The 24,435-nt window shown below is 47.6% G+C and overlaps 1 protein-coding gene across 1 annotated transcript in view; it reads left to right on the forward strand.

Annotated features, from left to right (window-relative positions):
- The window catches only part of cnot4b (CCR4-NOT transcription complex, subunit 4b), a 56,780-nt gene that overhangs the window by 26,905 nt on the left and 5,440 nt on the right, over positions 1-24,435 (forward strand). Inside the window, 4 exon segments of the mRNA XM_090201382.1 lie at positions 1,806-2,021; positions 3,024-3,099; positions 4,482-4,746; positions 5,143-5,709. Coding sequence (XP_090057508.1) covers positions 1,806-2,021; positions 3,024-3,099; positions 4,482-4,746; positions 5,143-5,709 — 1,124 coding nt within the window.

Raw genomic sequence — 24,435 nt, forward strand, 5'->3', positions numbered from 1 at the left:
TTAGTTTTGACATAGAACAGATAACTGCAACCTCACCACAGAATTACACAAAAATACCATTCTGATGAGAATTAACTTACACACATTTGATGAATATAAAACATCTTACATATGTTACCAACAAATTCTGAATCTTCCCTAACAAGGCTAAGAGCTCTAAACCTTTACAGAGGTAGGCTAAGAGCTCTAAACCCTGCTCTTTACAGAGGTAGGCTAAGAGCTCTAAACCTTCACAGAGGTAGGCTAAGAGCTCTAAACCTTCACAGAGGTAGGCTAAGAGCTCTAAACCCAGCTGTTTACAGAGGTATGCTAAGAGCTCTAAATCCTGCTCTTTACAGAGGTAGGCTAAGAGCTCTAAACCCAGCTGTTTACAGAGGTATGCTAAGAGCTCTAAATCCTGCTCTTTACAGGGGTAGGCTAAGAGCTCTAAACCCTGCTCTTTACAGAGGTATGCTAAGAGCTCTAAACCTTTAGAGGTAGGCTAAGAGCTCTAAACCCAGCTGTTTACAGAGGTAGGCTAAGAGCTCTAAACCCAGCTGTTTACAGAGGTATGCTAAGAGCTCTAAACCCTGCTCTTTACAGAGGTAGGCTAAGAGCTCTAAACCTTTACAGAGGTAGGCTAAGAGCTCTAAACCCAGCTGTTTACAGAGGTAGGCTAAAAGCTCTAAACCCAGCTGTTTACAGAGGTATGCTAAAAGCTCTAAACCCAGCTCTTTACAGAGGTAGGCTAAGAGCTCTAAACCTTTACAGAGGTAGGCTAAGAGCTCTATACCCTGCTGTTTACAGAGGTAGGCTAAGAGCTCTAAACCTTTACAGAGGTAGGCTAAGAGCTCTAAACCCAGCTGTTTAGAGGTCGGCTAAGGGCTCTATACCCTGCTGTTTGCAGAGGCAGGCTAAGAGCTCTAAACCCTGCTCTTTACAGAGGTAGGCTAAGCTCTTTAGAGGTAAACACTATCCTGGGATCCATTTTGATATCTGACGCTTGACTGATGTCTTTTGAAGAGCTGAGATTGACTCTTGACTCGTGGTACATTCGTCTCCCTTCTCTTCCCCCCTTCCCCTACTCACTATTCCTTCTCTCTTCTCCCCTTCGCTCTCTTCACCCTCCCTTCGCTCTCTTCCCCCTCCCTTCGCTCTCTTCCCCCCCCTTCGCTCTCTTCCCCTCCCTTCGCTCTCTTCCCCTCCCTTCGCTCTCTTCACCCTCCCTTCGCTCTCTTCACCCTCCCTTCGCTCTCTTCACCCTCCCTTCGCTCTCTTCACCCTCCCTTCGCTCTCTTCACCCTCCCTTCGCTCTCTTCCCCTCCCTTCGCTCTCTTCCCCTCCCTTCGCTCTCTTCCCCCCCTTCGCTCTCTTCCCCCCCCTTCGCTCTCTTACCCCCCTTCGCTTTCTCCCCTCCCTTCGCTCTCTTCCCCCCCCTTCGCTCTCTTACCCCCCTTCGCTCTCTTCCCCCCCCTTCGCTCTCTTCCCCCCCCTTCGCTCTCTTCCCCCCCCTTCGCTCTCTTCTCCCCCTTCGCTCTCTTACCCCCCTTCGCTCTCTTCCCCCCCCTTCGCTCTCTTCTCCCCCTTCGCTCTCTTCTCCCCCCTTCGCTCTCTTCTCCCCCCTTCGCTCTCTTCTCCCCCCTTCGCTCACTTCTCCCCCCTTCGCTCACTTCTCCCCCCTTCGCTCTCTTCTCCCCCCTTCGCTCTCTTCTCCCCCCTTCGCTCTCTTCTCCCCCCTTCGCTCTCTTCCCCTCCCTTCGCTCTCTTCCCCTCCCTTCGCTCTCTTCCACCCCCTTCCCCTTCCCGCTCTCTCCTCTTCTCTACAGATCCAACAGTAACAACAGTCATGGACAAGACGCGTGGCCAGCGTTACAACCCACGGGGAAGACGACCAATGGTCTATCGGAGCACAGTAAGAGTCCGCCGTCGAACGGCGGCGGCTTGGACTCTGAACACGTGACACCGGACGGACCAGAACGTGACGTTGGCCTGGGCTCTGTGACCGGCCTCTCGCCTTTCTCCTCAAGCCGTGACCCCCCAAGGTAAAAGGGCGGTACACACTTCACTCGAGCACGTCCGAGTACCTCTAATGTTGCCACAGCGCTGGTCTACGACGCTCCATCGCTCCGTTTGTGTGTATCAGTCTTTAACAACCGTCCGCTGACATTAACTCCCCAACCCCATTTTACACACAGCTTCTTATCTAAAGGCCCCATTGAAATGTTTTCACACAAAGAACAATGACTAACATGAGAAGTAGAATTTTACTGGTTATCTCTACTGGTTATCTCTCATCTACTGGTGTTTCTGTTATCTCTCATCTACTGGTGTTGCTGTTATCTCTCATCTACTGGTGTTTCTGTTATCTTTCATCTACTGGTGTTGCTGTTATCTCTCATCTACTGGTGTTGCTGTTATCTCTCGTCTACTGGTGTTGCTGTTATCTCTCGTCTACTGGTGTTGCTGTTATCTCTCGTTTACTGGTGTTGCTGTTATCTCTCGTCTACTGGCGTTGCGGTTATCTCTCGTCTACTGGCGTTGCTGTTATCTCTCATCTACTGGTGTTGCTGTTATCTCTCGTCTACTGGCATTGCTGTTATCTCTCGTCTACTGGCCTTCCCAGAAGAGTGGAGGCTGTTATAGCAGCAATGTTCCAACATCTAGTGGACTGCCTTCCCAGAAGAGTGGAGGCTGTTATAGCAGCAATGTTCCAACATCTAGTGGAAAGCCTTCCCAGAAGAGTCGAGGCTGTTATAGCAGTAATGTTCCAACATCTAGTGGAAAGCCTTCCCAGAAGAGTGGAGGCTGTTATAGCAGCAATGTTCCAACATCTAGTGGAAAGCCTTCCCAGAAGAGTGGAGGCTGTTATAGCAGCAATGTTCCAACATCTAGTGGAAAGAAGGGATCAACTCCGTATTAATGCTCATGGTGATGGAATGAGATGTTGGACGAGCAGGTGTCCACATCCTGTTGGTGGTGTAATTTCATCTCTGGTCATCCTCTCCACACCATGGTTGTTCTAACAGGGCTGCTGTGTCTTTCAGCCCCAGGGACCCTCTGCCAGACGTCACCAGGAGCAGGGACACACAACATGGGGACTCCTCAGAACGTCACAACCTGGTAAGATGGAGAACATGGGAGAGTTTTCAGGGGAAATGTAATGCCAAGATGGTCTTTATTCGACCTTAGACTTGGTAGATGGGAATCTGCAGCTATCTGTTGCTTCCTGGACATCTTGATTGAAAAGCTGTTACACATTGATCAGTATTATTCTTCATAAAAAACAACAACTAATCAGTGTTGCTGACTAATGGTTTATTAATTCTAATATTATTGCTCTCGCTTCTCCCTTCTCTCTCCTCCCTCCCTCTCTCCTCAATCCCCCTCTCCTCTCTCCCTCTCTCTCCTCCCTCCCTCATCTCTCTCTCTCTCTCCTCCCTCATCTCTCTCTCCTCCCTCATCTCTCTCTCCTCCCTCATCTCTCTCTCCTCCCTCATCTCTCTCTCCTCCCTCATCTCTCTCTCCTCCCTCATCTCTCTCTTTCTCTCTCCCTCATCTCTCTCTTTCTCTCCCCTCCCTCATCTCTCTCTCCTCCCTCATCTCTCTCTCCTCCCTCATCTCTCTCTCCTCCCTCATCTCTCTCTCCTCCCTCATCTCTCTCTTTCTCTCTCCCTCATCTCTCTCTTTCTCTCCCCTCCCTCATCTCTCTCTCCTCCCTCATCTCTCTCTTTCTCTCTCCTCCCTCATCTCTCTCCTCCCTCATCTCTCTCTTTCTCTCTCCTCCCTCATCTCTCTCTCCTCCCTCATCTCTCTCTTTCTCTCTCCTCCCTCATCTCTCTCCTCCCTCATCTCTCTCTTTCTCTCTCCTCCCTCATCTCTCTCTTTCTCTCTACTCCCTCTCTCTCTCCTCCCTCATCTCTCTCCTCCCTCATCTCTCTCTCCTCCCTCATCTCTCTCTCCTCCCTCATCTCTCTCTCCTCCCTCATCTCTCTCTCCTCCCTCATCTCTCTCTCCTCCCTCATCTCTCTCTCCTCCCTCATCTCTCTCTCCTCCCTCATCTCTCTCTCCTCCCTCATCTCTCTCTCCTCCCTCATCTCTCTCTTTCTCTCTCCTCCCTCATCTCTCTCTTTCTCTCATCTCCCTCATCTCTCTCTTTTTCTCATCTCTCTCTTTCTCTCTTTCTCTCTTTCTCTCTTTCCCTCCCTCCCTCCCTCCCTCCCTCCCTCCCTCCCTCCCTCCCTCCCTCCCTCCCTCCCTCCCTCCCTCCCTCACTCCCTCACTCCCTCACTCCCTCCCTCACTCCCTCACTCCCTCACTCCCTCACTCACTCACTCCCTCACTCACTCACTCACTCACTCACTCACTCACTCACTCATTCACTCACTCACTCACTCACTCACTCACTCACTCCCTCACTCACTCCCTCCCTCACTCCCTCTCCTCATCTCCCTCCCTCTCCTCATCTCCCTCCCTCCCTCTCCTCATCTCCCTCCCTCCCCCAGCTCCCAGACAGTGACTCTCCGTCGCCCCCTCCTGTCCTCTCCGGCCCTCCTGGTTTCTCCAAAGCCAGCCAGGTGGTTCCCATCAGTGTGACTACCCGGTCTCCCTTTCAGGGGGCTGCCGCCGAGTCCCAGTCTCTGTTCTCAGACAACAGTAACTATCGCCATCCTAACCCCGTCCCCAGTAGCCTCCGTGGGTTCCCCAGCAGCTCCACACATAACGACACCTGGCCCACTGCACCCCAACCACACAGCCTCTTCACTTCAGGTACAGTAGGAACTCAATATAAACGACAAGTATATATATATATTTTTTTATCTGTGTACGTTATAAATGGGAGATCCGTTCTCTTTTTGATCATGTCGAGGGGGCCTGGTCACTGTCGAGGGTGCCTGGTCACTGTCGAGGGTGCCTGGTCACTGTCGAGGGTGCCTGGTCACTGTCGAGGGGGCCTGGCCGCTGTCGAGGGGGCCTGGCCGCTGTCGAGGGGGCCTGGCCGCTGTCGAGGGGGCCTGGCCGCTGTCGAGGGGGCCTGGCCGCTGTCGAGGGGGCCTGGCCGCTGTCGGAGGCGGCCTAGTTCGTTTGTGTATTAATTATAGGCGTTTTCTGTTAAATTTGACATCACTGATATCTTTCTCTTTCTTCCTCTATCTCCTCCTCCAGATTCCATCCCAGTATCGTCCTCAACAGACTGGCAGGCAGCCTTCGGCTTCGGCTCATCCAAACAGCAGACGTCAGAAGATGACTTGGGATTCGACCCTTTCGACATCACCCGTAAAGCCCTGGAGGACCTGATAGAGAAGGAGCTCAGCGTTCAGGACAGCCTCCCGTCCCTCTCCATCTCCCCAGGTCCCTTCCCCCCCCACCACCACCACTCACTCCTCTCCTCCGTAGCCACCAAAGCTGTTCCTGGTCCCCCTGGAGAGCTGATACCCCGTAACCACTTCTTCTCTGGGCCCATCTCCGGTCTCTCTAGTAATCACTGCTTCTCCCAGATGCATCAACACCACCCTCAACAACGGGCTGTCTATAACTCCTTCAGCTTCCCCGGACAGCCGCCTTCATCATCATCGTCTTCATCACAGACCAGCCGCCACCCCTGGATGACGTCTGCCCCGAACCGAAATAACTTCACGACGCACTTCGGCGGCAATCGTACGGTGTCACAACACAGCAGCTTCCTGGACCTGATGCTGCCCAGTGCAGGGCTGGGAGGCATCGCCACGACAGGTAATACATACCATAATAATGTATACAGAGCGTTCAGGAAGTATTCAGACCCCTTGACGTTTTTGTCCACATTTTGTTACGTTACAGCCTTATTCTAAAATTGATTAAATTAATGTTTTTCCCTCATCAATCTACACACAATACCCTATAATGACATCACAATACCCCACAATGACATCACAATACCCCACAATGACATCACAATACCCCATAATGACATCACAATACCCCATAATGACATCACAATACCCCGTAATGACATCACAATACCCCATAATGACAAAGCAAAAACGGGATTTTAGAAATGTTTGCTAATTTCTTTAAAAAAATAAAAAAACACATTTACATAAGTATTCAGACCCTTTACTCAGTACTTTGTTGAAGCACCTTTGGCAGCAATTACAGCCTCGAGTCTTCTTGGGTTTGACGCTACAAGCTTGGTACACCTGTATTTGGGGAGTTTCTCCCATTCTTCTCTGCAGATCCTCTCAAGCTCTGTCAGGTTGGATGGGAAGTGTTGCTGCACAGCTATTTTCAGGTCTCTCCAGAGATGTTTGATCTCTTTCAAGTCTAGGCTCTGGCTGGGCCACTAAAGGACATTCAGAGACTTGTCCTGAAGCCACTCCTGAATTGTCTTGGCTGTGTGCTTAGGGTCATTGTCCTGTTGGAAGGTGAACCTCCACCCCAGTCTGAGGTCCTGAGCGCTCTGGAGCAGATTTTCATCAAGGATCTCTCTGTACTTTGCTCAGTTCATCTTTGCCTCATTCCTGACTAGTCTCCCAGTCCCTGCCGCTGAAAAACGTCCCCACAGCATGATGCTGCCACCACCATGCTTCACCGTAGGGATGCTGCCACCACCATGCTTCACCGTAGGGATGCTGCCACCACCATGCTTCACCGTAGGGATGCTGCCACCACCATGCTTCACCGTAGGGATGCTGCCACCACCATGCTTCACCGTAGGGATGCTGCCACCACCGTGCTTCACCGTAGGGATGGTGCCACCACCGTGCTTCACCGTAGGGATGGTGCCACCACCATGCTTCACCGTAGGGATGCTGCCACCACCATGCTTCACCGTAGGGATGGTGCCACCACCATGCTTCACCGTAGGGATGGTGCCACCACCATGCTTCACCGTAGGGATGGTGCCAGGTTTCCTTTAGCATTCAGGCCAAAGCGTTCAATCTTGGTTTTATCAGACCAGAGAATCTTGCTTCTCATGGTCTGAGACTCTTTAGGTGCCTTTTGGGGAAACTCCCAGCGGGCTGTCATGTGCCTTTTACTGAAGAGTGGCTGGCGTCTGGCCACTCCCATAAAGACCTGATTGGTGGAGTGCTTCGGAAAGGTTCTCCCATCTCCCATAACATGATACAGTCCAGACTCCCAGTACAGACTAAGTGGAGAGATAACACGCTACAGTCCAGACTCCCAGTACAGACTAAGTGGAGAGATAGCACGATACAGTCCAGACTAAGTGGAGAGATAGCACGATACAGTCCAGACTAAGTGGAGAGATAACACGATACAGTCCAGACTCCCAGTACAGACTAAGTGGAGAGATAACACGATACAGTCCAGACTCCCAGTACAGACTAAGTGGAGAGATAGCACGATACAGTCCAGACTAAGTGGAGAGAGAGCACGATACAGTCCAGACTAAGTGGAGAGATAACACGATACAGTCCAGACTCCCAGTACAGACTAAGTGGAGAGATAGCACGATACAGTCCAGACTAAGTGGAGAGATAGTCTGGACTGTATCGTGCTAAGTGGAGAGATAACACGATACAGCCCAGACTCCCAGTACAGACTAAGTGGAGAGGACTTGGGTATAATGTATAAAATATAGTCAGTGAGGACCTCGGGATAATGTATGAAATACCGTCGGTGATGATTTTGGGATAATGTATGAAATATAGTCAGTGAGAAGGACTTGGGGATAATGTATAGAATATAGTCAGAAGGACTTTGTGATAATGCATGGAATATAGTCAGAGAAGGACTTGGGGATAATGTATGGAATATAGTCAGTGAGAAGGACTTGGGGATAATGTATGGAATATACTCAGTGAGAAGGACTTGGGGATAATGTATGGAATATAGTCAGTCAGGACTTGGGGATAATGTATGGAATATAGTCATTGAGAATGACTTGGGGATAATGTATTTAAACAGTCAGTGAGAATGACTTGGGGATAATGTATTTAAACAGTCAGTGAGAATGACTTGGGATAATGTATGAAATATAGTCAGTGAGAATGACTTGGGATAATGTATGAAATATAGTCAGTGAGGAGGAGTTGGGGATAATGTATTTAAATAGTCACATGGAACGCTGCCAGTGGTAGTTATGACTGGGAACAGCTGTCCGTGTTTATAATGGAGACATGGAACGCTGCCAGTGGTAGTTATGACTGGGAAAAGCTGTCCCTGTTTATAATGGACACATGGAACGCTGCCAGTGGTAGTTATGACTGGGAAAAGCTGTCCCTGTTTATAATGGACACATGGAACGCTGCCAGTGGTAGTTATGACTGGGAAAAGCTGTCCCTGTTTATAATGGAGACATGGAACGCTGACAGTGGTAGTTATGACTGGGAACAGCTGTCCCTGTTTATAATGGACACATGGAACGCTGCCAGTGGTAGTTATGACTGGGAAAAGCTGTCCGTGTTTATAATGGAGACATGGAACGCTGCCAGTGGTAGTTATGACTGGGAAAAGCTGTCCCTGTTTATAATGGAGACATGGAACGCTGACAGTGGTAGTTATGACTGGGAACAGCTGTCCCTGTTTATAATGGACACATGGAACGCTGCCAGTGGTAGTTATGACTGGGAACAGCTGTCCCTGTTTATAATGGGGACATGGAACGCTGCCAGTGGTAGTTATGACTGGGAACAGCTGTCCGTGTTTATAATGGACACATGGAACGCTGCCAGTGGTAGTTATGACTGGGAACAGCTGTCCGTGTTTATAATGGACACATGGAACGCTGCCAGTGGTAGTTATGACTGGGAACAGCTGTCCGTGTTTATAATGGGGACATGGAACGCTGCCAGTGGTAGTTATGACTGGGAAAAGCTGTCCGTGTTTATAATGGGGACATGGAACGCTGCCAGTGGTAGTTATGACTGGGAAAAGCTGTCCGTGTTTATAATGGGGACATGGAACGCTGCCAGTGGTAGTTATGACTGGGAACAGCTGTCCGTGTTTATAATGGAGACATGGAACGCTGCCAGTGGTAGTTATGACTGGGAACAGCTGTCCCTGTTTATAATGGAGACATGGAACGCTGCCAGTGGTAGTTATGACTGGGAACAGCTGTCCCTGTTTATAATGGAGACATGGAACGCTGCCAGTGGTAGTTATGACTGGGAACAGCTGTCCCTGTTTATAATGGAGACATGGAACGCTGCCAGTGGTAGTTATGACTGGGAAAAGCTGTCCCTGTTTATAATGGGGACATGGAACGCTGCCAGTGGTAGTTATGACTGGGAACAGTTGTCCGTGTTTATAATGGAGACATGGAATGCTGCCAGTGGTAGTTATGACTGGGAAAAGCTGTCCCTGTTTATAATGGAGACATGGAACGCTGCCAGTGGTAGTTATGACTGGGAACAGCTGTCCGTGTTTATAATGGGGACATGGAACGCTGCCAGTGGTAGTTATGACTGGGAACAGCTGTCCCTGTTTATAATGGGGACATGGAACGCTGCCAGTGGTAGTTATGACTGGGAACAGCTGTCCCTGTTTATAATGGGGTCATGGAACGCTGCCAGTGGTAGTTATGACTGGGAACAGCTGTCCCTGTTTATAATGGGGACATGGAACGCTGCCAGTGGTAGTTATGACTGGGAACAGCTGTCCCTGTTTATAATGGGGACATGGAACGCTGCCAGTGGTAGTTATGACTGGGAACAGCTGTCCGTGTTTATAATGGGGACATGGAACGCTGCCAGTGGTAGTTATGACTGGGAACAGCTGTCCGTGTTTATAATGGACGCATGGAACGCTGACAGTGGTAGTTATGACTGGGAACAGCTGTCCGTGTTTATAATGGGGACATGGAACGCTGCCAGTGGTAGTTATGACTGGGAAAAGCTGTCCGTGTTTATAATGGGGACATGGAACGCTGCCAGTGGTAGTTATGACTGGGAACAGCTGTCCGTGTTTATAATGGAGACATGGAACGCTGCCAGTGGTAGTTATGACTGGGAAAAGCTGTCCGTGTTTATAATGGACACATGGAACGCTGCCAGTGGTAGTTATGACTGGGAACAGCTGTCCGTGTTTATAATGGACACATGGAACGCTGCCAGTGGTAGTTATGACTGGGAACAGCTGTCCGTGTTTATAATGGGGACATGGAACGCTGCCAGTGGTAGTTATGACTGGGAAAAGCTGTCCGTGTTTATAATGGGGACATGGAACGCTGCCAGTGGTAGTTATGACTGGGAAAAGCTGTCCGTGTTTATAATGGGGACATGGAACGCTGCCAGTGGTAGTTATGACTGGGAACAGCTGTCCGTGTTTATAATGGAGACATGGAACGCTGCCAGTGGTAGTTATGACTGGGAACAGCTGTCCCTGTTTATAATGGAGACATGGAACGCTGCCAGTGGTAGTTATGACTGGGAACAGCTGTCCGTGTTTATAATGGAGACATGGAACGCTGCCAGTGGTAGTTATGACTGGGAACAGCTGTCCGTGTTTATAATGGAGACATGGAACGCTGCCAGTGGTAGTTATGACTGGGAACAGCTGTCCCTGTTTATAATGGAGACATGGAACGCTGCCAGTGGTAGTTATGACTGGGAACAGCTGTCCGTGTTTATAATGGGGACATGGAACGCTGCCAGTGGTAGTTATGACTGGGAACAGCTGTCCCTGTTTATAATGGACACATGGAACGTTGCCAGTGGTAGTTATGACTGGGAAAAGCTGTCCGTGTTTATAATGGAGACATGGAACGCTGCCAGTGGTAGTTATGACTGGGAACAGCTGTCCGTGTTTATAATGGGGACATGGAACGCTGCCAGTGGTAGTTATGACTGGGAAAAGCTGTCCGTGTTTATAATGGAGACATGGGACGCTGCCAGTGGTAGTTATGACTGGGAAAAGCTGTCCGTGTTTATAATGGAGACATGGAATGCTGCCAGTGGTAGTTATGACTGGGAAAAGCTGTCCGTGTTTATTATAATGGAGACATGGAACGCTGCCAGTGGTAGTTATGACTGGGAAAAGCTGTCCGTGTTTATTATAATGGAGACATGGAACGCTGCCAGTGGTAGTTATGACTGGGAAAAGCTGTCCGTGTTTATTATAATGGGGACATGGAACGCTGCCAGTGGTAGTTATGACTGGGAACAGCTGCCAGTGGTAGTTATGACTGGGAACAGCTGCCAGTGGTAGTTATGACTGGGAACAGCTGTCCGTGTTTATAATGGACACATGGAGCGCTGCCAGTGGTAGTTATGACTGGGAACAGCTGTCCGTGTTTATAATGGAGACATGGAATGCTGACAGTGGTAGTTATGACTGGGAAAAGCTGTCCCTGTTTATAATGGACACATGGAACGCTGCCAGTGGTAGTTATGACTGGGAAAAGCTGTCCATGTTTATAATGGGGACATGGAACGCTGCCAGTGGTAGTTATGACTGGGAACATCTGTCCCTGTTTATAATGGACACATGGAACGCTGCCAGTGGTAGTTATGACTGGGAAAAGCTGTCCCTGTTTATAATGGGGACATGGAACGCTGCCAGTGGTAGTTATGACTGGGAAAAGCTGTCCGTGTTTATAATGGAGACATGGAACGCTGACAGTGGTAGTTATGACTGGGAAAAGCTGTCCGTGTTTATAATGGAGACATGGAACGCTGCCAGTGGTAGTTATGACTGGGAACAGCTGTCCCTGTTTATAATGGGGACATGGAACGCTGCCAGTGGTAGTTATGACTGGGAACAGCTGTCCCTGTTTATAATGGGGACATGGAACGCTGCCAGTGGTAGTTATGACTGGGAACAGCTGTCCCTGTTTATAATGGGGACATGGAACGCTGCCAGTGGTAGTTATGACTGGGAAAAGCTGTCCGTGTTTATAATGGAGACATGGAACGCTGCCAGTGGTAGTTATGACTGGGAACAGCTGTCCGTGTTTATAATGGGGACATGGAACGCTGCCAGTGGTAGTTATGACTGGGAACAGCTGTCCCTGTTTATAATGGGGACATGGAACGCTGCCAGTGGTAGTTATGACTGGGAACAGCTGTCCCTGTTTATAATGGGGACATGGAACGCTGCCAGTGGTAGTTATGACTGGGAACAGCTGTCCCTGTTTATAATGGGGACATGGAACGCTGCCAGTGGTAGTTATGACTGGGAAAAGCTGTCCGTGTTTATAATGGAGACATGGAACGCTGCCAGTGGTAGTTATGACTGGGAACAGCTGTCCGTGTTTATAATGGGGACATGGAACGCTGCCAGTGGTAGTTATGACTGGGAACAGCTGTCCCTGTTTATAATGGGGACATGGAACGCTGCCAGTGGTAGTTATGACTGGGAACAGCTGTCCCTGTTTATAATGGGGACATGGAACGCTGCCAGTGGTAGTTATGACTGGGAACAGCTGTCCCTGTTTATAATGGGGACATGGAACGCTGCCAGTGGTAGTTATGACTGGGAAAAGCTGTCCGTGTTTATAATGGAGACATGGAACGCTGCCAGTGGTAGTTATGACTGGGAACAGCTGTCCGTGTTTATAATGGGGACATGGAACGCTGCCAGTGGTAGTTATGACTGGGAAAAGCTGTCCGTGTTTATAATGGAGACATGGAACGCTGCCAGTGGTAGTTATGACTGGGAACAGCTGTCCGTGTTTATAATGGGGACATGGAACGCTGCCAGTGGTAGTTATGACTGGGAACAGCTGTCCCTGTTTATAATGGGGACATGGAACGCTGCCAGTGGTAGTTATGACTGGGAACAGCTGTCCCTGTTTATAATGGGGACATGGAACGCTGCCAGTGGTAGTTATGACTGGGAACAGCTGTCCCTGTTTATAATGGGGACATGGAACGCTGCCAGTGGTAGTTATGACTGGGAAAAGCTGTCCGTGTTTATAATGGAGACATGGAACGCTGCCAGTGGTAGTTATGACTGGGAACAGCTGTCCGTGTTTATAATGGGGACATGGAACGCTGCCAGTGGTAGTTATGACTGGGAACAGCTGTCCCTGTTTATAATGGGGACATGGAACGCTGCCAGTGGTAGTTATGACTGGGAACAGCTGTCCCTGTTTATAATGGGGACATGGAACGCTGCCAGTGGTAGTTATGACTGGGAACAGCTGTCCCTGTTTATAATGGGGACATGGAACGCTGCCAGTGGTAGTTATGACTGGGAAAAGCTGTCCGTGTTTATAATGGAGACATGGAACGCTGCCAGTGGTAGTTATGACTGGGAACAGCTGTCCGTGTTTATAATGGGGACATGGAACGCTGCCAGTGGTAGTTATGACTGGGAACAGCTGTCCGTGTTTATAATGGACACATGGAACGCTGCCAGTGGTAGTTATGACTGGGAACAGCTGTCCGTGTTTATAATGGACACATGGAACGCTGCCAGTGGTAGTTATGACTGGGAACAGCTGTCCGTGTTTATAATGGGGACATGGAACGCTGCCAGTGGTAGTTATGACTGGGAAAAGCTGTCCGTGTTTATAATGGGGACATGGAACGCTGCCAGTGGTAGTTATGACTGGGAAAAGCTGTCCGTGTTTATAATGGGGACATGGAACGCTGCCAGTGGTAGTTATGACTGGGAACAGCTGTCCGTGTTTATAATGGAGACATGGAACGCTGCCAGTGGTAGTTATGACTGGGAACAGCTGTCCCTGTTTATAATGGGGACATGGGACGCTGCCAGTGGTAGTTATGACTGGGAAAAGCTGTCCCTGTTTATAATGGAGACATGGAACGCTGCCAGTGGTAGTTATGACTGGGAAAAGATGTCCCTGTTTATAATGGGGACATGGAACGCTGCCAGTGGTAGTTATGACTGGGAACAGCTGTCCGTGTTTATAATGGAGACATGGAATGCTGCCAGTGGTAGTTATGACTGGGAAAAGCTGTCCCTGTTTATAATGGAGACATGGAACGCTGCCAGTGGTAGTTATGACTGGGAACAGCTGTCCGTGTTTATAATGGGGACATGGAACGCTGCCAGTGGTAGTTATGACTGGGAACAGCTGTCCCTGTTTATAATGGGGACATGGAACGCTGCCAGTGGTAGTTATGACTGGGAACAGCTGTCCCTGTTTATAATGGGGACATGGAACGCTGCCAGTGGTAGTTATGACTGGGAACAGCTGTCCCTGTTTATAATGGGGACATGGAACGCTGCCAGTGGTAGTTATGACTGGGAACAGCTGTCCCTGTTTATAATGGGGACATGGAACGCTGCCAGTGGTAGTTATGACTGGGAACAGCTGTCCGTGTTTATAATGGGGACATGGAACGCTGCCAGTGGTAGTTATGACTGGGAACAGCTGTCCCTGTTTATAATGGGGACATGGAACGCTGCCAGTGGTAGTTATGACTGGGAACAGCTGTCCGTGTTTATAATGGGGACATGGAACGCTGCCAGTGGTAGTTATGACTGGGAACAGCTGTCCGTGTTTATAATGGACACATGGAACGCTGCCAGTGGTAGTTATGACTGGGAACAGCTGTCCGTGTTTATAATGGACACATGGAACGCTGCCAGTGGTAGTTATGACTGGGAACAGCTGTCCGTGTTTATAATGGGGACATGGAACGCTGCCAGTGGTAGTTATGACTGGGAAAAGCTGTCCGTGTTTATAATGGGGACATGGAACGCTGCCAGTGGTAGTTATGACTGGGAAAAGCTGTCCGTGTTTATAATGGGGACATGGAACGCTGCCAGTGGTAGTTATGACTGGGAACAGCTGTCCGTGTTTATAATGGAGACATGGAACGCTGCCAGTGGTAGTTATGACTGGGAACAGCTGTCCCTGTTTATAATGGAGACATGGAACGCTGCCAGTGGTAGTTATGACTGGGAACAGCTGTCCCTGTTTATAATGGAGACATGGAACGCTGCCAGTGGTAGTTATGACTGGGAACAGCTGTCCCTGTTTATAATGGAGACATGGAACGCTGCCAGTGGTAGTTATGACTGGGAAAAGCTGTCCGTGTTTATAATGGGGACATGGAACGCTGCCAGTGGTAGTTATGACTGGGAACAGCTGTCCGTGTTTATAATGGAGACATGGAATGCTGCCAGTGGTAGTTATGACTGGGAAAAGCTGTCCCTGTTTATAATGGAGACATGGAACGCTGCCAGTGGTAGTTATGACTGGGAACAGCTGTCCGTGTTTATAATGGGGACATGGAACGCTGCCAGTGGTAGTTATGACTGGGAACAGCTGTCCCTGTTTATAATGGACACATGGAACGTTGCCAGTGGTAGTTATGACTGGGAAAAGCTGTCCGTGTTTATAATGGAGACATGGAATGCTGCCAGTGGTAGTTATGACTGGGAACAGCTGTCCGTGTTTATAATGGGGACATGGAACGCTGCCAGTGGTAGTTATGACTGGGAAAAGCTGTCCGTGTTTATAATGGAGACATGGGACGCTGCCAGTGGTAGTTATGACTGGGAAAAGCTGTCCGTGTTTATAATGGAGACATGGAATGCTGCCAGTGGTAGTTATGACTGGGAAAAGCTGTCCGTGTTTATTATAATGGAGACATGGAACGCTGCCAGTGGTAGTTATGACTGGGAAAAGCTGTCCGTGTTTATTATAATGGGGACATGGAACGCTGCCAGTGGTAGTTATGACTGGGAACAGCTGCCAGTGGTAGTTATGACTGGGAACAGCTGCCAGTGGTAGTTATGACTGGGAACAGCTGTCCGTGTTTATAATGGACACATGGAGCGCTGCCAGTGGTAGTTATGACTGGGAACAGCTGTCCCTGTTTATAATGGAGACATGGAACGCTGCCAGTGGTAGTTATGACTGGGAAAAGCTGTCCGTGTTTATAATGGACACATGGAACGCTGCCAGTGGTAGTTATGACTGGGAACAGCTGTCCGTGTTTATTATAATGGACACATGGAACGCTGCCAGTGGTAGTTATGACTGGGAACAGCTGCCAGTGGTAGTTATGACTGGGAACAGCTGCCAGTGGTAGTTATGACTGGGAACAGCTGCCAGTGGTAGATATGACTGGGAACAGCTGCCAGTGGTAGATATGACTGGGAACAGCTGCCAGTGGTAGTTATGACTGGGAACAGCTGCCAGTGGTAGTTATGACTGGGAACAGCTGCCAGTGGTAGTTATGACTGGGAACAGCTGCCAGTGGTAGTTATGACTGGGAACAGCTGCCAGTGGTAGTTATGACTGGGAACAGCTGCCAGTGGTAGTTATGACTGGGAACAGCTGCCAGTGGTAGTTATGACTGGGGACAGCTGTCAGTGGTAGTTATGACTGGGAACAGCTGCCAGTGGTAGTTATGACTGGGAACAGCTGCCAGTGGTAGTTATGACTGGGAACAGCTGCCAGTGGTAGTTATGACTGGGAACAGCTGTCAGTGGTAGTTATGACTGGGGACAGCTGCCAGTGGTAGTTATGACTGGGAACAGCTGCCAGTGGTAGTTATGACTGGGAACAGCTGCCAGTGGTAGTTATGACTGGGAACAGCTGCCAGTGGTAGTTATGACTGGGAACAGCTGTCAGTGGTAGTTATGACTGGGAACAGCTGTCAGTGGTAGTTATGACTGGGAACAGCTGCCAGTGGTAGTTATGACTGGGAACAGCTGCCAGTGGTAGTTATGACTGGGAACAGCTGCCAGTGGTAGTTATGACTGGGGACAGCTGCCAGTGGTAGTTATGACTGGGAACAGCTGCCAGTGGTAGTTATGACTGGGAACAGCTGCCAGTGGTAGTTATGACTGGGAACAGCTGCCAGTGGTAGTTATGACTGGGAACAGCTGAAAAACCCAACCCTGCAGCTCTCTTTTTTGTGTGTTTTTTTTGTCCACAAACAATCCCATGAGGTCATTGAATTGCATTGCATTGTGGGTAAGTAATAGGTAATACATGAGCGAGAGAACCACTGGGTGGCAGCACCTGATTACCCTAGTGTAGTGTCGTGGCTGGAATGACCATCAGAACAGAACAGACTCACCCAGTCAGCCAACAGTATAGAAGATGTCACAGGATGTTAATTCCAGGGTCATATGTACAGATTTTGCATCACTGTTTGGCTACATAGCTTTGAAATAATGTGTAATAATAATTATATAATTATAATAATAATATAGCAAATTGATCAAAGAATCTAAATGCCTATGATTAGGTAGTTGAGCTCCTACATTGACTGCAAAACATTTTACAATCCATCTTTCTCTCTGACTGACTGACAACGTAATCCTCCCCAGGACGAGTCAGATCTGTCTGACCAGTATAGGAATCAGACCATGGCCTCTGACCTGAACGACCTCTTCCTGTGTGAAGAACAGAAACAAACAAGTTTATCAGAGCCACCTCCACTCTCGCTCCTCATTCGTCCGTCAGCTCTTTGTTTGGCTGTTGCTGACACACCTCTGCTCTCTGGATGGCTGCCCAGAATAAACCATGTCAACTGTCATTGGCCAGTTCAACACCCCCCCCCCCCCCCCCCCCCCCCCCCCCCCTATATAGTGTAGAACAACTTGTGACCAGGCCGTTTGGGGTCAGCCCTGGTTCTGGGTCATTCATCCTGTGAGGCTGACAAGTAAGTGTCGGGCTCCTCTTCGCTTTTCCGTTTACCTCCGCAGCTCCTCCCCTCCTCGGCTCTCCTCCGCACCACACTGAGGTGAATATACCACACTGAGATTAATATACCACATCCAGATACTGAGATGAATATACCACATACAGATACTGAGGTGAATATACCACATACAGATACTGAGGTGAATATACCACACTGAGATGAATATACCACATCCAGACACTGAGATTAATATACCACACTGAGATGAATATACCACATCCAGACACTGAGATTAATATACCACACTGAGATGAATATACCACATCCAGACACTGAGATGAATATACCACATCCAGATACTGAGATGAATATACCACACTGAGATGAATATACCACATCTAGACACTGAGATGAATATACCACACTGAGGTGAATATACCACATCCAGACACTGAGATGAATATACCACATCCAGACACTGAGATGAATGTACCACATCCAGACACTGAGATTAATATACCACACTGAGATGAATATACCACATCCAGACACTGAGATTAATATACCACACTGAGATGAATATACCACATCCAGACACTGAGATGAATATACCACACTGAGATGAATATACCACATCCAGACACTGAGATGAATATACCACATCCAGACACTGAGATGAATATACCACACTGAGATGAATATACCACATCCAGACACTGAGATGAATATACCACATCCAGACACTGAGATTAATATACCACATCCAGACACTGAGATGAATATACCACATCCAGACACTGAGGTGAATATACCACATCCAGACACTGAGATGAATATACCACATCCAGACACTGAGATGAATATACCACACTGAGATGAATATACCACATCCAGACACTGAGATGAATATACCACATCCAGACACTGAGATGAATATACCACATCCAGACACTGAGATGAATATACCACATCCAGACACTGAGGTGAATATACCACATTCAGACACTGAGGTGAATATACCACATCCAGACACTGAGATGAATATACCACACTGAGATGAATATACCACATCCAGACACTGAGATGAATATACCACATCCAGACACTGAGATGAATATACCACACTGAGATGAATATACCACATCCAGACACTGAGATGAATATACCACATCCAGACACTGAGATGAATATACCACACTGAGATGAATATACCACATCCAGACACTGAGATGAATATACCACATCCAGACACTGAGATGAATATACCACACTGAGATGAATATACCACATCCAGACACTGAGATGAATATACCACATCCAGACACTGAGATTAATATACCACACTGAGATGAATATACCACATCCAGACACTGAGATGAATATACCACATCCAGACACTGAGATTAATATACCACACTGAGATGAATATACCACATCCAGACACTGAGATGAATATACCACATCCAGACACTGAGATGAATATACCACATCCAGATACTGAGATGAATATACCACATCCGGACACTGAGATTAATATACCACACTGAGATGAATATACCACATCCAGACACTGAGATGAATATACCACATCCAGACACTGAGATTAATATACCACACTGAGATGAATATACCACATCCAGACACTGAGATGAATATACCACATCCAGACACTGAGATGAATATACCACATCCAGACACTGAGATGAATATACCACATCCAGACACTGAGATGAATATACCACATCCAGATACTGAGATGAATATACCACATCCGGACACTGAGATTAATATACCACATCCAGACACTGAGATGAATATACCACATCCAGACACTGAGATGAATATACCACACTGAGATGAATATACCACATCCAGACACTGAGATGAATATACCACATCCAGACACTGAGATTAATATACCACACTGAGATGAATATACCACATCCGGACACTGAGATTAATATACCACATCCAGACACTGAGATGAATATACCACACTGAGATGAATATACCACATCCAGACACTGAGATGAATATACCACATCCAGACACTGAGATGAATATACCACATCCAGACACTGAGATGAATATACCACATCCAGATACTGAGATGAATATACCACATCCAGACACTGAGATGAATATACCACACTGAGATGAATATACCACATCCGGACACTGAGATGAATATACCACATCCAGATACTGAGATGAATATACCACATCCAGACACTGAGATGAATATACCACACTGAGATGAATATACCACACTGAGATGAATATACCACATCCAGACACTGAGATGAATATACCACACTGAGATGAATATACCACATCCAGACACTGAGATGAATATACCACACTGAGGTGAATATATCACATCCAGACACTGAGATGAATATACCACATCCAGACACTGAGATGAATGTACCACATCCAGACACTGAGATGAATATACCACACTGAGATGAATATACCACATCCAGACACTGAGATTAATATACCACATCCAGACACTGAGGTGAATATACCACATCCAGATACTGAGATGAATATACCACATCCAGACACTGAGATGAATATACCACACTTAGATGAATATACCACATCCAGACACTGAGATGAATATACCACATCCATACACTGAGATGAATATACCACATCCAGACACTGAGATGAATATACCACATCCAGACACTGAGATTAATATACCACACTGAGGTGAATATACCACATCCAGACACTGAGATGAATATACCACATCCAGACACTGAGATGAATATACCACACTGAGGTGAATATACCACACTGAGATGAATATACCACATCCAGACACTGAGATTAATATACAACATCCAGACACTGAGATGAATATACCACATCCAGACACTGAGATGAATATACCACATCCAGATACTGAGGTGAATATACCACATCCAGACACTGAGATGAATATACCACACTGAGGTGAATATACCACATCCAGATACTGATATGAATATACCACACTGAGATGAATATACCACATCCAGACACTGAGATGAATATACCACATCCAGACACTGAGATGAATATACCACATCCAGATACTGATATGAATATACCACATCCAGACACTGATATGAATATACCACATCCAGACACTGAGATGAATATACCACACTGAGATGAATATACCACATCCAGACACTGAGATGAATATACCACACTGAGATTAATATACCACATCCAGATACTGAAGTGAATATACCACACTGAGATGAATATACCACATCCAGATACTGAGATGAATATACCACACTGAGATGAATATACCACATCCAGACACTGAGATGAATATACCACATCCAGACACTGAGATGAATATACCACACTGAGATGAATATACCACATCCAGACACTGAGATGAATATACCACATCCAGACACTGAGATGAATATACCACACTGAGATGAATATACCACATCCAGACACTGAGATGAATATACCACACTGAGATGAATATACCACATCCAGACACTGAGATGAATATACCACACTGAGATTAATATACCACATCCAGACACTGAGATGAATATACCACATCCAGACACTGAGATGAATATACCACATCCAGACACTGAGATGAATATACCACATCCAGACACTGAGATGAATATACCACACTGAGATGAATATACCACATCCAGACACTGAGATGAATATACCACATCCAGACACTGAGATGAATATACCACATCCAGATTCTGAGGTGAATATACCACATCCAGACACTGAAATGAATATACCACACTGAGATGAATATACCACACTGAGATTAATATACCACATCCAGATACTGAGGTGAATATACCACATCCAGACACTGAGGTGAATATACCACATCCAGATACTGATATGAATATACCACACTGAGATTAATATACCACATCCAGACACTGAGATGAATATACCACATCCAGATACTGATATGAATATACCACACTGAGATTAATATACCACATCCAGACACTGAGATGAATATACCACATCCAGACACTGAGATGAATATACCACATCCAGACACTGAGATGAATATACCACACTGAGATGAATATACCACATCCAGACACTGAGATGAATATACCACATCCAGACACTGAGGTGAATATACCACACTGAGGTGAATATACCAGATCCAGGCACTGAGATGAAGCTAGAATATTGTGCACTGCAGACAACTGTACAGCCCATCCTCCATCCCTCCAACAGTCTCCATTTTGAAAGCAGGTGCTTTTAAACTGACAGCCTCTCGTTGTTGTGTGTTGTGTTGTATGTTGCGTGTGCTCTGACTATCAAGTCATAGTTCACAGCGAGCCACTGAGCTTTTTGGCAGACATTACTGCCCTCCCTCCCAACTCCCCAAAGCCCCCAGCCCATCTTACAACAGCATTATGATTCAGTTCGATGAATGTTTCTAATGGTCAGTTCTCACACTCTCCTCTGTGTTGTGTTTGCTGCAGACAGAGAGTTCAATGACACCTTCTTGGCGTTCTTCTCCGGGATGATGTCTGCCTAGTTTCGCTCTGAGGTGTTCCCTGAGATGGCCTGTCTGGTTCTCTGGTTCCCTGAGCTGGCCTGTCTGGTTCTCTGGTTCCCTGAGATGGCCTGTCTGGTTCTCTGGTTCCCTGAGATGGCCTGTCTGGTTCTCTGGTTCCCTGAGATGGCCTGTCTGGCTCTCTGGTTCCCTGAGATGGCCTGTCTGGTTCTCTGGTTCCCTGAGATGGCCTGTCTGGTTCGCTGGTTCCCTGAGTGGCCTGTCTGGTTCTCTGGTTCCCTGAGATGGCCTGTCTGGTTCGCTGGTTCCCTGAGTGGCCTGTCTGGTTCTGGTTCCCTGAGATGGCCTGTCTGGTTCTCTGGTTCCCTGAGATGGCCTGTCTGGCTCTCTGGTTCCCTGAGATGGCCTGTCTGGCTCTCTGGTTCCCTGAGATGGCCTGTCTGGCTCTCTGGTTCCCTGAGATGGCCTGTCTGGCTCTCTGGTTCCCTGAGATGGCCTGTCTGGCTCTCTGGTTCCCTGAGATGGCCTGTCTGGCTCTCTGGTTCCCTGAGATGGCCTGTCTGGCTCTCTGGTTCCCTGAGATGGCCTGTCTGGCTCTCTGGTTCCCTGAGATGGCCTGTCTGGCTCTCTGGTTCCCTGAGATGGCCTGTCTGGCTCTCTGGTTCCCTGAGATGGCCTGTCTGGCTCTCTGGTTCCCTGAGATGGCCTGTCTGGCTCTCTGGTTCCCTGAGATGGCCTGTCTGGCTCTCTGGTTCCCTGAGATGGCCTGTCTGGCTCTCTGGTTCCCTGAGATGGCCTGTCTGGCTCTCTGGTTCAAGTCTATGTGGGCAGTTATGTGCTTTTTACTGAGGAGTGGCTTCCGTCTGGCCACTCTACCATAAATGCCTGATTGGTGAAATGCTGCAGAGGTGGTTGTCTTTCCGGAAGTTTCTCCGATCTCCACAGAGGAACTCTGGAGCTCTGTCAGAGTGACCATCGGGTTCTTGGTCACCTCCCTGACCAAGGCCCTTCTCCCCTGATTGCTCAGTTTGGCCGGTCAATTGAATTTACCACAGGTGGACTCCAAGTTGTAGAAACATCTCAAGGATGATCAATGGAAACAGGATGCACCTGAACTCAATTTCAAGTCTCATAGCAAAGGGTCTGAATCCTTAAGCAAATAATTTTTTATTTTATTTTTATTAATTTGCAAACACCTCCCGAATAAATCCTGTTCGCTTTGTCATTATGGGGTATTGTGATGTCATTATGGGGTATTGTGATGTCATTATGGGGTATTGTGATGTCATTATGGGGTATTGTGATGTCATTATGGGGTATTGTGATGTTATTATGGGGTATTGTGATGTCATTATGGGGTATTGTGATGTCATTATTGGGTATTGTCTGTAGATTGATGAGAAAAATGTTTTATTTAATCCATTTTAGAATAAGGCTGTAACATAACATGGGGCGGCAGGGTAGCCTAGTGGTTAGGGTGTTGGACTAGTAACCGGAAGGTTGCAAGTTCAAACCCCCGAGCTGACAAGGTACAAATCTGTCGTTCTGCCCCTGAACAGGCAGTTAACCCACTGTTCCTAGGCCGTCATTGAAAATAAGAATTTGTTCTTAACTGACTTGCCTGGTTAAATAAAGGTAAAAATGCTTGGCAGGATTTGGGTTTTGTCAGAAACAACCACTAGTCTACATGTAATCTGGGATTAAATGAATTCGGACACATAATCCCAGTATATTGCTGGGATCCATAATATGTATTGTGGAGAGGCTGTGAGAGGCTGTGAGAGGCTGTGAGAGACTGTGACTGTGAGAGGCTGTGGGAGACTGTGACTATGTGAGACTGAGAGACTGTGAATGTGAGAGACTGTGAGAGACTGTGAATGTGAGAGACTGTGAGAGACTGTGAATGTGAGAGACTGTGGGAGGCTGTGAGAGACTGTGACTGTGAGAGATTGTGAGAGACTGTGAGAGACTGAATGTGAGAGACTGTGAAAGACTGTGACTGTGAGAGACTGTGAATGTGAGAGACTGTGAGTGACTGTGTGAGACTGAGTGACTGTGAGTGACTGTGAGTGACTGTGTGAGACTGTGTGAGACTGTGTGAGACTGTGTGAGACTGTGAGAGACTGTGACTGTGTGAGACTGTGTGAGATTGTGAAACATCTAATCCTCCCCACTGTCAGATACTGTTCCCTCCTTCCTTCCATCCAATCCTCCCTACTGTCAGATACTGTTCCTTCCATCCAATCCTCCCTACTGTCAGATATTGTTCCTTCCTTCCATCCAATCCTCCCTACTGTCAGATACTGTTCCTTCCTTCCATCCAATCCTCCCTACTGTCAGATACTGTTCCTTCCTTCCATCCAATCCTCCCTACTGTCAGATACTGTTCCTTCCTTCCAT

Source organism: Oncorhynchus mykiss, chromosome 15 (assembly GCF_057628025.1).
Source record: "Oncorhynchus mykiss isolate SJ-2025 chromosome 15, ASM5762802v1, whole genome shotgun sequence".
In the NCBI taxonomy this organism is placed as follows: Eukaryota; Metazoa; Chordata; class Actinopteri; order Salmoniformes; family Salmonidae; genus Oncorhynchus; species Oncorhynchus mykiss.